Source organism: Capricornis sumatraensis, chromosome 16 (assembly GCF_032405125.1).
Source record: "Capricornis sumatraensis isolate serow.1 chromosome 16, serow.2, whole genome shotgun sequence".
NCBI lineage: Eukaryota > Metazoa > Chordata > Mammalia > Artiodactyla > Bovidae > Capricornis > Capricornis sumatraensis.
In genome coordinates this window covers 35,606,362-35,619,039 of record NC_091084.1, presented here as the reverse complement: position 1 = coordinate 35,619,039, position 12,678 = coordinate 35,606,362, and the positions used below count along the sequence as shown (strand labels likewise).

General features: G+C 44.0%; 1 protein-coding gene across 1 annotated transcript in view; it reads left to right on the top strand.

Annotated features, from left to right (window-relative positions):
- Positions 1-10,727, top strand: part of CLMP (CXADR like membrane protein) — a 105,809-nt gene extending 95,082 nt beyond the window's left edge. Inside the window, exons 5-9 of the mRNA XM_068987973.1 lie at positions 3,529-3,730; positions 5,327-5,494; positions 8,719-8,841; positions 9,557-9,698; positions 10,292-10,727. Of these exons, the coding sequence (XP_068844074.1) occupies positions 3,529-3,730; positions 5,327-5,494; positions 8,719-8,841; positions 9,557-9,698; positions 10,292-10,592 (936 nt within the window). The 3' untranslated portion in view covers positions 10,593-10,727. The remainder of the gene's footprint in view (positions 1-3,528; positions 3,731-5,326; positions 5,495-8,718; positions 8,842-9,556; positions 9,699-10,291) is intronic.
- Positions 10,728-12,678: the final 1,951 nt, after the last annotated feature.

The window sequence follows — 12,678 nt, the reverse complement described above, 5'->3', positions numbered from 1 at the left end:
GTGGCCAGACAGCTGAAAGTATAAAGATGGAGCTCAAAAATGTGCTGGTGTCTGGACTTCCCTGTGGTCCAGTGGCTAAGGCTCCACACTCCCAATATAGGGGGCCCAGGTTCGATCCCTAATCAGGGAACTGGATCCCACATGCCACAGCTGAGTGTTTACATGCTGCAAGTAAGACCTGGTACAACCAAATAAATAAATAAAAATACATATTAAAAAAATGTGTTAGCGAGAGAGATAAGGATGTCAGAATTATCACAATAGTTGTATTGGTTGAAGTGAGGGGACAAAATCAAATACTGAAAACATTTTAAGTCATATTATCTATTACCTTAATTTTCTCTTATTTGATTCTCCAGCATTTTGTCCCTCAAAAGACTGTGAGGCCCTCGGGGTAGGAACTATATCTTATTCATGATTGTTTTCCAGAGCCTGGCAAAGTACCCGATGTGGGCACTCAGTAAATATTTGGTGAAGAAAAAGAACATACAGAGAAAGGAGAAAACACTGTTTTTTTCAGAGATGTGGTAAGGGCAAAATGGATGATGCTGAAACGTTCTAATATAATGGTGAGAGAATTTATGGCCATTTTATTGGATGGCTCCTGGTCTTTTCAGGAAGGCATTTCCTGAGCTGCAGAGAGCCACGTGATTAACAACAGGGTTCAGGGATTAGAGTGAAACAGTTTGGAACAGCTGAAGCCAAAAATGTGCTTAGGGGACTCCCATGTGCTTGCTTCTTTTTTTTTTTTTGAGTGCTGTTCCATGTGTCTGGAATGCTCCCTCTGGCAATCTTTGCCCTGCCTCTCTCATCTCTTACTTGGCCTACTCATCTTTCAAAGCCTAACTCAAATGCCACTGACTTTTCTGGGAACGTTCTCTCTTGATACTATTTCAAGTTAGTCATTCCTTTTTCTATGTGTATACTTCTCTCCTTGTTAATCCCACTAGATTATAAATTACTTGAAGATCAGAAGAGAGTTTTACTTCATCTGAATAGCCTCCCCCTGACCTGGTGGGGAGCAGTCATTTCATAAATGTTCGCTGATGTTTAAATCAAGTACGTTTAGGAATATAATTGCTAAGTGGCAGCAAGGGCATTTACCAGTCTTGGAAGACAAGATCAGCATGGTTTTTGTGATTAGTAGGAGGTGATGGGGACTTCCCTGGTAGTACAGTGGTTAAGACTTCGTGCTGTCAATGCAAGGGGCATGGGTTTGATCCCTGGTTAGAGGCCTAAGATCCCACATGCTGCACAGCTTAGGCTAAAAAAAACCAAAACAGCGAAAAAACAAGCCAGGAGGTGATGGATAACAGAACCAGGAAAAGTTTCAAGAACTACAGGTCATGATGCTGTGTGCTTCTTCGCTCAGTCGTGTCCGACTCTTGTGAGCCCATGGACTGTAGCCTGCCAGGCTCCTCTGTCCATGGGATTCTCCAGGCAAGAATACTGGAGTGGGTTGCCATTTCCTTCTCCAGGGGAAATCTTCCCGACCCAGGAATTCAACCCAGGTCTCCTGAATTGCAGGCAGACTCTTTACTGATTGAGCTACAAGGGAAGCCCTCGTACAGATCATGATGAGGGCAGATGATAATTCAAGAAAAATCATGATTTTTTTTTCTGTTGGGGAAATCTCAACTTTGGTCTCCCTAGCAGTGAAAACAATGACATGAAGCCCATGTGTATTTTATGGAAGGAAAAGACACAGTTTCTTCTCACCTAGCTTACTCTTGTATGCTAATCCACAGTGAAGTCAAAAAGAAGGAAAGTCACCGATGATTCCCTCAGTATCAGACCTGGATTGTAACATTAACTTCTATTCCTTAACTTCAGCTGGACCCTGAACTTTCATAAAGGCAAAAGACATCTTATTGTTTCGCATTTTCTCCCTCATTTCCAAACTTTATGGAAGAGCAGTTTATGAGCAGTGAAATGAATGCGGGTGGAAGAGCAGTTTATGAGCAGTGAAATAAATGAATGCGGGTGGGGAAAGGAGAGGTAACCGTGGTAACCAGAACAGTGAACAGGATGGCTTCAGATGGCCACGTTCAAACCCTGGTTCTGCTACCTGCCTGTGAAATGGGGACAGATAACGCTTGCTTGGAAATACTGTGTGAGAAATAAACTAGACGTAAAAGCACTTAGCGCAAGGAGTATCTGAACCTTGACCAGATCACGTGCAAGTGGTAGGAAATGCAAAGTGAGGAGGAAAGGTATTCGGGGGAGGAGGGGGAGGTAAGACTCCTCCCCTCCCTAGCTTCCGGGCTCTCCTTTTCCCTCAGAGTCAACTCTGGAGACCATTCTGTGCATTTTCTTCTTTCCTGGCCTCAACTGTGAGAACTAGAGTCTGTAATTCAAATTTAAAATCCCTTACTGCACAGGGAACTATACTCAGTATTTTGTAATAACCTATAGGGAAATCTGAAGGAGATTTTATATATATATAAGTATATAATATATATTATATATAAACCCACATTATATATATTTATTAAGTTATATAAATATATATTATATATATATATAAAATATGGGCTTCCCAGGTGGTGCTAGTGGTAAAAAACCTGCCTGCCGATGCAGGAGACATAAGAGACCTGGGTTTGATCCCTGGGTTGGGAAGACCCCCTGGAGCAGGGCATGGCAACCCACTCCAGTACTCTTGCCTGGAGAATCCCCATGGACAGAGGAGCCTGGAGGACTACAGTCCATAGCGTCACACAGAGTCCAACATGACTGAAGTGACTGAACACACACACACAGTTCAGTTCAGTTCAGTTCAGTTCAGTCGCTCAGTCGTGTCTGACTCTTTGCGATCCCATGAATTGCAGCGCACCAGGCCTCAGTGTCCATCACCATCTCCCGGAGTTCACTCAGACTCACGTCCATCGAGTCCGTGATGCCATCCAGCCATCTCATCCTCTGTCGTCCCCTTCTCCTCCCGCCCCCAATCCTTCCCAGCATCAGAGTCTTTTCCAATGAGTCAACTCTTCGCATGAGGTGGCCAAAGTACTGGAGTTTCAGTTTTAGCATCATTCCTTCCAAAGAAATCCCAGGGCTGATCTCCTTCAGAATGGACACTTATATATAAACTATATATATTATTATATATATAATATCACTGAATATATATTATATAAATCTATATATTAAATTTATATATTATATAAAATCACTGCTGTACTACCTGAAACTAACATGATATTGTAAATGAACTATACTTCAATAGAAAAAATACATATGAAATTTTAAAAATAAAATTCCTTACCTCTAAAATGGAAAGGTTCTGAGCATTTAATGGAACAATTACTACTTTATAGTTAAAAGGCTACACAAATATGAGGGGCTGTTATTCTCAGGAGAAGGAAGGCCTAGACAAACACAGTGTATTTAATTTTGTCTAGAGCACAGGTCTCCTGCAGTCAGCCCCCGACTTGACTGCTCTGCTCCACTTCCTTGCCTCATCTTGCCTGCAGCAGGAGGGGAGGCTGAGAGCCACACAGTGTGACCCTGCCTCTGTCTGTCCCACAGGTGATTACTTACTCCAGCCATCACGTCTACAATAACTTGACTGAGGAACAGAGGGGCCGAGTGGCCTTCGCTTCCAATTTCCTGGCAGGAGATGCCTCGCTGCAGATTGAGCCTCTGAAGCCCAGTGATGAGGGCCGGTACACCTGCAAGGTGAAGAACTCAGGGCGCTATGTGTGGAGCTACGTCATCTTAAAAGTTTTAGGTAAGACAGAGTGCCCCAGTAAGTACCTACATCTTATTAATAAGGGGTAGGCAAATGTATCACAGTAGTACAAAACATCTTCAATACTTCATACTTTTTAAAAATAATTTTCTTTGTTTAGTTTTGGCTGTGCTGGGTCTTCGTTGCTCTGTGGGTTTTTCTACAGTTGCAGCGAATAGGGGCTACTCTCTAGTGTCAGTGTGTGCCCTTCTCATTGCAGCGGCTTCTTTTGCTGTAGAGCACGGACTCTAGGGCGCGAGGGCTTCAGTACTTGCAGCTCCTGGGTTCTAGAGCACAGGCTCAGTAGTTGTGGCACACGGCCTGTTGATCCGAGGCATGTGTGATCTTCCCGGATCAGGTGAAGCCATGCCTCTTGCATTGTTAGGAGGATTCTTTACCATTGAGCCACCAGGGAAGCCCCCAATATATCATACTGTACAGACATCACCTAGTCCAGTTCCCTGGGGAAAAGCATGTATGTTTTGTATTTGACCCATAATGAAAGAAGAGAATCAATGTTCCATAGTAGCTCATTGTGCTGTGCTTAGTCATTCAGTTGTACCTGATTCTTTGTGACCCCACGCACTGTAACCCACCAGGCTCCTCTGTCTTGGGATTTTTCAGGCAAGAATACTGGAGTGGGTTGCCATTTCCTCCTCCAGAGGATCTTCCTGACCCAGGAATTAAACCTACATCTCCTGTGTCTCCTGTGTTGCAGGCAGATTCTTTATCCGCTGAGCCATTGAGGTAGCTCATTACAAAAGTTAAATGTCCCCTCAAGTTTAAGTAGTATCCTCATGGTGAAACAAATCTCTCAGATCTGATTCAAATCCATTTCTTTGTTTTGTGACACAGCAAGAGTTCCTAACTTCTTCTTAATTGCTTCAAAGTTCATGAACTTTTGTCCCTGTTTCAGTGTTAATCAAATCACCCTGGCACTTTCCTGGTGGTCCAGTGGTTAAGACTTCTTGCTCCCATTGCAGGGGCCTGACTTTGATGCCTGGTCAGGGAACTAAATCCTATGTGCCACAACTAAGATCCGGCACAGCCAAATATATACATATTTTTAAAAATAAAGGAAAATCACACTCAACTTTTCTAAAATTCCCAATTATAAAAGGTTTTGGGGAATTCTCCATTGGTCCAGTGGTTAGGACTCTGAGCATCCACTGCAGGGGGCACAGGTTCAATCCTGGTCAGGGAACTAAGATCCCACAAGCCTGGCAGCATGGCCCCCCTCCCCCAAAGAATACAGATTCCTGGGCCCTCAGTGAGTCCCACCGAGTCCAAGTAGGGCCCCAGGAATTAGGAAAAAAGACCAAAACATTTTTTTTCTTTGAGAAGTGATGAGGGAGTTTCTGAGGCAACCTCTCTAAATTACATCAGCACCAATGGAAACAGCTGGAATTGGGTGTGTATGTGTGCAGGGGATGGAAGTGGGTATATTTTGGGGAGTGAGATGTAAAGCATGGCGAGGTAACAAAGGAATATTAAATCCACACTCAAAAGTTGACCATATGAGGAAAAACAAGTCAACAGGATATTGTTCACCGGTGTCAGGGGATCTTTGACTTCTTTTTCTTTGTTTTTTGCTAGTGAGACCATCAAAGCCCAAGTGTGAATTGGAAGGAGAGCTGACAGAAGGAAGTGACCTGACTTTGCAGTGTGAGTCATCCTCTGGCACAGAGCCCATTGTGTATTCCTGGCAGCGAGTCCAGGAGAAGGCGGGAGAGGATGAACGTCTACCTCCCAAATCTAAGATTGGTAAGTCATCTTTTTTACTGGTCCACGGAGACAACAGGACAGTCAGTCCTCTCTCAGTGAATTCTGAATCTGGTTTTGTGAACACCTCACAAGGATCTTGAATACACTACTGAACCTCACTGTTTCTATTTTTCACACCTAACTGGGGACAGAAAAATATGTCTTTTCTTTCCCTAAATGGCAAAAATTAAAGTGGTAAGGAGATTAGGAATAAATGTACTCTATAAACCTATTCTAATTATTGTGTTTCAGCTCAGTTCAGTTCAGTCACTCAGTCGTGTCCGACACTTTGAGACCCCATGAATTGCAGCACGCCAGGCCTCCCTGTCCATCACCAACTCCCGGAGCTTACTCAAACTCACGTCTATTGAGTCAGTGATGCCATCAGCCATCTCATCCTGTCATCCCCTTCTCCTCCTGTCTCCAATCCCTCCCAGGATCAGGGTCTTTTCCAGTGAGTCAACTCTTCGCATGAGGTGGCCAAAGTACTGCAGTTTCAGCTTCAGCATCAGTCCTTCCAATGAACACCCAGGACTGATCTCCTTTAGGATGGACTGACTGGACCTCCTTGCAGTCCAAGGGACTCTCAAGAGTCTTCTCCAACACCACAGTTCAAAAGCATCCATTCTTCGGCACTCAGCTTTCTTCACAGTCCAACTCGCACATCCATACATGACCACTGGAAAAACCATAGCCTTGACTAGATGGACCTTTGTTGGCAAAGTAATGTCTCTGCTTTTGAATATGCTATCTAGGTTGGTCATAACTTTTCTTCCAAGGAGTAAGCATCTTTTAATTTCATAACTGCAGTCACCATCTGCAGTGATTTTGGAGCCCCCAAAAATAAAGTCTGACACTATTTCCACTGTTTCCCCATCTATTTCCCATGAAGTGATGGGACCAGATGCCATGATCTTCGTTTTCTGAATGTTGAGCTTTAGGCCAACTTTTTCACTCTCCTCTTTCACTTTCATCAAGAGGCTTTTTAGTTCCTCTTCACTTTCTGCCATAAGCGTGGTGTCATCTGCATATCTGAGGTTATTGATATTTCTCCCAGCAATCTTGATTCCAGCTTGTGTTTCTTCCAGCCCAGTGTTTCTCATGATGTACTCTGCATATAAGTTAAATAAGCAGGGTGACAATATACAGCCTTGATGTACTCCTTTTCCTATTTGGAACCAGTCTGTTGTTCCATGTCCAGTTCTAACTGTTGCTTCCTGACCTGCATATAGGTTTCTCAAGAAGCAGGTCAGGTGGTCTGGTATTTCCATCTCTTTCAGAATTTTCCTACAACACCCAAAACAGATGTCCTTTTCATTATAGGGGACTGGAATGCAAAAGTAGGAAGTCAAGAAACACCTGGAGTAACAGGCAAATTTGGCCTTGGAGTATGGAATGAAGCAGGGCAAAGGCTAATAGAGTTTTGCCAAGAGAACGCACTGGTCATAGCAAACACCCTCTTCCAACAATATAAGAGAAGACTCTACACATGGACATCACCAGATGGTCAACACCAAAATCAGATTGATTGTATTCTTTGCAGCCAAAGATGGAGAAGCTCTATACAGTCAGCAAAAGCAAGACCGGCAAAAACAAGACTGTGGCTCAGATCATGAACTCCTTATTGCTAAATTCAGACTTAAATTGAAGAAAGTAGGGAAAACCACTAGAACATTCAGGTATGACGTAAATCAAATCCCTTATGATTTTACTCTGGAAGTGAGAAATAGATTTAAGGGACTAGATCTGATAGACACAGTGCCTGATGAACTTGGATGGAGGTTTGTGACATTGTACAGGAAACAGGGATCAAGACTATCCTCATGGAAAAGAAATGCAAAAAAGCCAAATGGCCGTTTGAGGAGGCCTTACAAATAGCTGTGAAAAGAAGAGAAGTGAAAGGCAAAGGAGAAAAGGAAAGATATTCCCATTTGAATGCAGAGTTCCAAAGAATAGCAAGGAGAGATAAGAAAGCCTTCCTCAGTGATCGATGCAAAGAAATAGAGGAAGACAACAGAATAGGAAAGACTAGAGATCTCTTCAAGAAAATTAGAGATACCAAGGGAACATTTCATGCAAAGATGGGCTCGATAAAGGACAGAAATGGTATGGACCTAACAGAACCAGAAGATATTAAGAAGAGGTGGCAAGAATACACAGAAGAACTGTACAAAAAAGATCTTCATGACCCAGATAATCACAATGGTGTGATCACTCACCTAGAGCCAGAATCCTGGAATGTGAAGTCAAGTAGGCCTTAGAAAGCATCACTACGAACAAAGCTAGTGGAGGGGATGGAATTCCAGTTGAGCTATTTCAAATCCTGAAAGATGATGCTGTGAAAGTGCTGCACTCAATATGCCAGCAAATTTGGAAAACTCAGCAGTGGCCACAGGACTGGAAAAGGTCAGTTTTCATCCCAGTCCCAAAGAAAGGCAATGCCAAAGAATGCTCAAACTACCGCACAATTGCACTCATCTCACACGCTAGTAAAATAATGCTCAAAATTTTCCAAGCCAGGCTTTAGCAATATGTGAATGAACTTCCAGATGTTCAAGCTGGTTTTAGAAAAGGCAGAGGAACCAGAGATCAAATTGCCAACATCCGCTGGATCATGGAAAAAGCAAGAGAGTTCCAGAAAAACATCTATTTCTGCTTTCTTGACTATGCCAAAGCTTTTGACTGTATGGATCACAATAAACTGTGGAAAATTATTGTGTTTAGTATCTCTTAAATGTTCAGAATCTTTTGTGACTTTTGAGGGTGCACTGCAGTTTAAAAGAATGTTCACCACCTTTCTTCCCAATGCTACTGCTACTGCTAAGTCACTTCAGTCATGTCCGACTCTGTGGGACCCCATAGACGGAAGCCCACCAGGCTCCCCTGTCCCTGGGATTCTCCAGGCAAGAAAACCAAGTGGGTTGCCATTTCCTTCTCCAAGGCATAAAAGTGAAAAGTGAAAGGGAAGTTTCTTAGTCATGTCCGACTCTTAGCAACCCCATCGACTACAGCCTATGAGGCTCCTCCATCCATGGGATTTTCCAGGCAAGAGTACTGGACTGGGGTGCCATTGCCTTCTCCGCTTCTTCCCACATTCTGGATCAATTCTATCACCTCATCCCTAGCAAACTGTATCATAGGATCTTAGGTCAGTGACACAATAAAGTAAGCAATAAATATAAACCTGTCACTGGGGGATCACGGTCATCTTTCTGCTTGTGTAGACTACAACCGCCCTGGACGTGTCCTGCTGCAGAATCTCACCATGTCCTCCTCTGGGCTCTACCAGTGCACAGCGGGCAATGAGGCTGGGAAGGAAAGCTGTGTGGTGCGAGTGACCGTACAGTGTAAGTACCCAAAGTGTTGATGTGGTTTTGTCCCCGCACTGCCGGTTCAGTGTAAAACATTTTTAATCCAGGTAAGAGTATGGTCAAAAGCTTCATCTCCAGAAGGACATGGTTATCACTGAAATAAATTCAGTAGTTGCCAAGGACTATTCAACAGTTGCAGCTCACTCTAAATTTACAAGTATGTGTGAATTTTACGGCCCCCTAAAGAAATTTATTTTATCCAGGAGGGAACCAAATAGAGGTTTCCTTTATAAATGCAAATTTCCCTTACAGAGAGTAACTTCTACTGTTTTCAGAGCTTCTCTGGTATCTGCTGTTGCTCAAAAATAATCAGCTTAGGGACTTCCCTAGAGGCCCAGTGGCTAAGACTCTGTGCTCCCAATGCAGGGGGCACAGGTTCCATCCCTGGTCAGGGAACTATTTAATAGATTCTGCATGCTGCAACTAAGATCCGGCACAGCCAAATAATAACAAATATTTAAAAACTTAATCAGCCCCAAATAATCCTAATGTCAACAAGGCATATTTTAGGGTTGCTCTCCTGCTCCCCATCGATATCAGGAGGGACAGTCATACACACCCAGAGAGGATAAATGGGGAACTCAGGGAGACAGATATGAAGATCTGGAAATACTCATCCAGAGCTTTATGTATTTTAAATCTATGTATTGCATAGCTTATGTTTGGTTTTGCTTTGTTTCTGAGAAAACAGATGTACAGAGCGTGGGCATGATTGCAGGAGCAGTGACAGGTATGGTGGCCGGAGCCCTGCTGATTTTCCTCTTGGTGTGGCTGTTGATCCGAAGGAAAGACAAAAAGAGATACGAGGAAGAAGAGAGACCAAATGAAATTCGGTAAACCTCCCACAGAATCCCCTTCCTCACCTAGGCTACCTTTCTAGGGCCAGCTCCATAATGACCAGCCAACAAAACTGTCCCATTTACTCATAACCTTGAATCTGTTACAAGGATTATTCTGGTAGGTAAGGACTTGCAGCCCAGGGGCAGAAGCACGGTTGACCTTGACTGTCTTGTGAAACTATCTGCATCAGAGACTTAATAGATAAACTTTACATTACTTCTGATTACCTTCCACTTATAAAAGCCATAAAATAAAGAATGGGCCTAGCCCATCCATGGGCCTTTAAATAAAGAGTTTCCACAGACCGACTCCAAGTCGAGGGGAGTGCTGTGTGGACACCCGGTGGGGAGTGCCCGGTCCCCCCCAACTTCGCGCCGCAGTCACAGGGTTGATCTTGGGGATGCACATGGGCCTGCGCCCACGCGAGGGCTCAGGACGCAGGGGGAGTCCATATTTCCCTAAGTGGTAACTCAAGGTTTCCAGCTTGAGGAGTTGATGGATGGGGCAGCCTCCGAAAGCCACAGCCAGAGCGGAAGCTTTCACAATCCTGTAATCCTAAAATCTGTCTTTGGTGTTTTTCCCTCAGAGAAGATGCGGAAGCCCCGAAAGCCCGCCTGGTGAAGCCCAGCTCCTCTTCCTCGGGCTCTCGAAGCTCTCGCTCCGGCTCCTCCTCCACGCGCTCCACCGCCAACAGCGGCTCCCGCAGCCAGCGGACCCCATGCACCGAGGCGGCGCGCCGCCCAGGATTGGGCGCCCACGCCTACGGCCCGGTGGGGCCCGAGGCCCGAGGTTCTGAACCAAAGAAAGCCTCCCACGCTACCCTGACCAAAGCAGAAAACACCCCCAGCACGATCCCCAGCCAGAGCAGAGCCTTCCAAACTGTCTGAGTTAGAGTGGACTTGACTCGCTGGCTTTTCCCAGGCGTCAGGATTCTTCCGGTCATCGACGCTCAGTCACCAGCCACACGACCCGCCTCGAGCCCAACGAGGGGTCATTTAAGTAGCAGCAACCACTGCACGGAACAGATTCAAAGGAACACTTTTCTTACATGACACCAAACGAGGAAAAGGATGTAAGCTGATCATCTCCAAAAAGGCACCTCACTGTGCCTTTAGACCAGAGTGGGGTGGGAGGGGAAATGGGGGCCCAAATCTGGGTGTTTGGGGACCAGGAGCCATGGTGAAAGAGTTGGGGAAAAGGGAAGTGAACACACTTAGAACTTCTCACTTGCAGTTTTGTATCAACGCGTTGACTCACCATTGTCAAGAAACGAGGTGTTGCTCATAAATTTTCTATGCATTTCTGCAAACCTACTGGATTATTATGACTGTTCAGAGTCAAACAGAACCTACAGCCTTATATTACACCTATTTGCACCATGAGAAACTCCAAAAAACGAAACACGTCTCTTCTGTCCTGACTTGACTTCATTTACCACAAAGTTTGGGTATTAATTTCAAGAGGAGTTGAAATAGTGGGAGATGGAGAATGATTGAATTTTTCCACGACTTACCGGTTGAACACCAATAATCCACTATCAATCTTCCTACTTATATTGAACCATAAAAGAAATAAAAAAGGAGTTCAAAATGTGTAATGAGGGACTGTGAATAACTTTCTATTTTGATGTTCAGAGGGCCACTGACAAATATCAGAAATATATCCTGGAATAATTGTGGATTTTCCCTCAAAGTGGATGTCTCTAAGGATTTTCTGTTGGGTATCTGTGGAGCAAGAAAACTAGGTGTTTTAACATTTAACAATCTCCTTAGAAGGAAGTCTTTGAGAGAAAAGGTCTTTTCAGGATGCTGGAAGATCATCCAACAAACCATTACAGTCTCTTCTTTCTGTGAACATATGAAATCAGAATTTCAAAACTGACTAGACCAGAAAGGGAGATTAAATCAGTTTTCTCTTAGTATGTCAAGGAGTGACATCAGTTCAGTACTGCATCAAACTTGGGAGTTTCCTCCACTTCTTTCCTTTCAGGAGGATGTGAACATGGGACTTGTATTGATTCTAGGCCTTAAATTATCAGAGATCAGGGATTGCCAACATTTCCTGGTGGCACTGCATGGACATCATACCATTCCCTCCTGAGAGGCTGAGACAGACAGAAATTCAGTACTTTCCCAGTTTAGCCTGTAAGGAAGCCTAGCTCTAGGCTGGAAGGAGAGGAAATGAACATTTAGGGAAGAGATGGTGAGGATAACTAGTGGGTGGCAGGGGGATCTGGGTTACTGCCTGTTAAATATTGTCGGCATCTTGGAAAGATTTGAGGAAATGATTCACCAGGATAGCTCTCACAAGAGCTGACTCATGGGAGAAGAAAGGTGGGGTCTGCGAAATAAAAAGAAAGCAGCCTCCCATACAATAACTTGCTTTTTTAATAGTTTTGACTACTCTGCTAGTCAAATTCATCCTACAATTCATTCTTTGGCAAGAATGCCAAACCTGAAATAGCCCTTCAAACTCTAAAGCAAATGTCAACAGGTCACCATTGGTAGAGCAAAATGTTTATTATTATTAAAAGGCCAAGAAGTCCCTGGCAGGGCAGCGGTTAGGACTCTGCTTTCACTGCCAAGGGTGCAGTTTCAGTCACTGGTCAGGGAACTACAGTCCTGATAGGTGAGTGGGGCAGCCAAAAATAATTAATTAATTAATTAAACATTGTTAAAAAGGCAGCAGGCTATGAGAAAGGAAAAGTAGTGCTAAATGTGGTGATGAAATCCCTGTTTGTTTTGGGAATCCAAGTTCCCCAACTAGGGATCAAATCTGTACCCCCCTGCATTGTGAGCAAGAAGTCTTAACCACTGGACCATCAAGAAAGTCCTGATGAAAGCCCTGTTTCTGAAATGGGAATCAGGTGCTTAAAGGGGAAATGTTGACCTAGGATTTTGTCCCATTTTTGTTTTCATTTTTGCCTCTAATTATCACATACTATAAATGTATTTCTAAAGTCCTTTAAGAAGC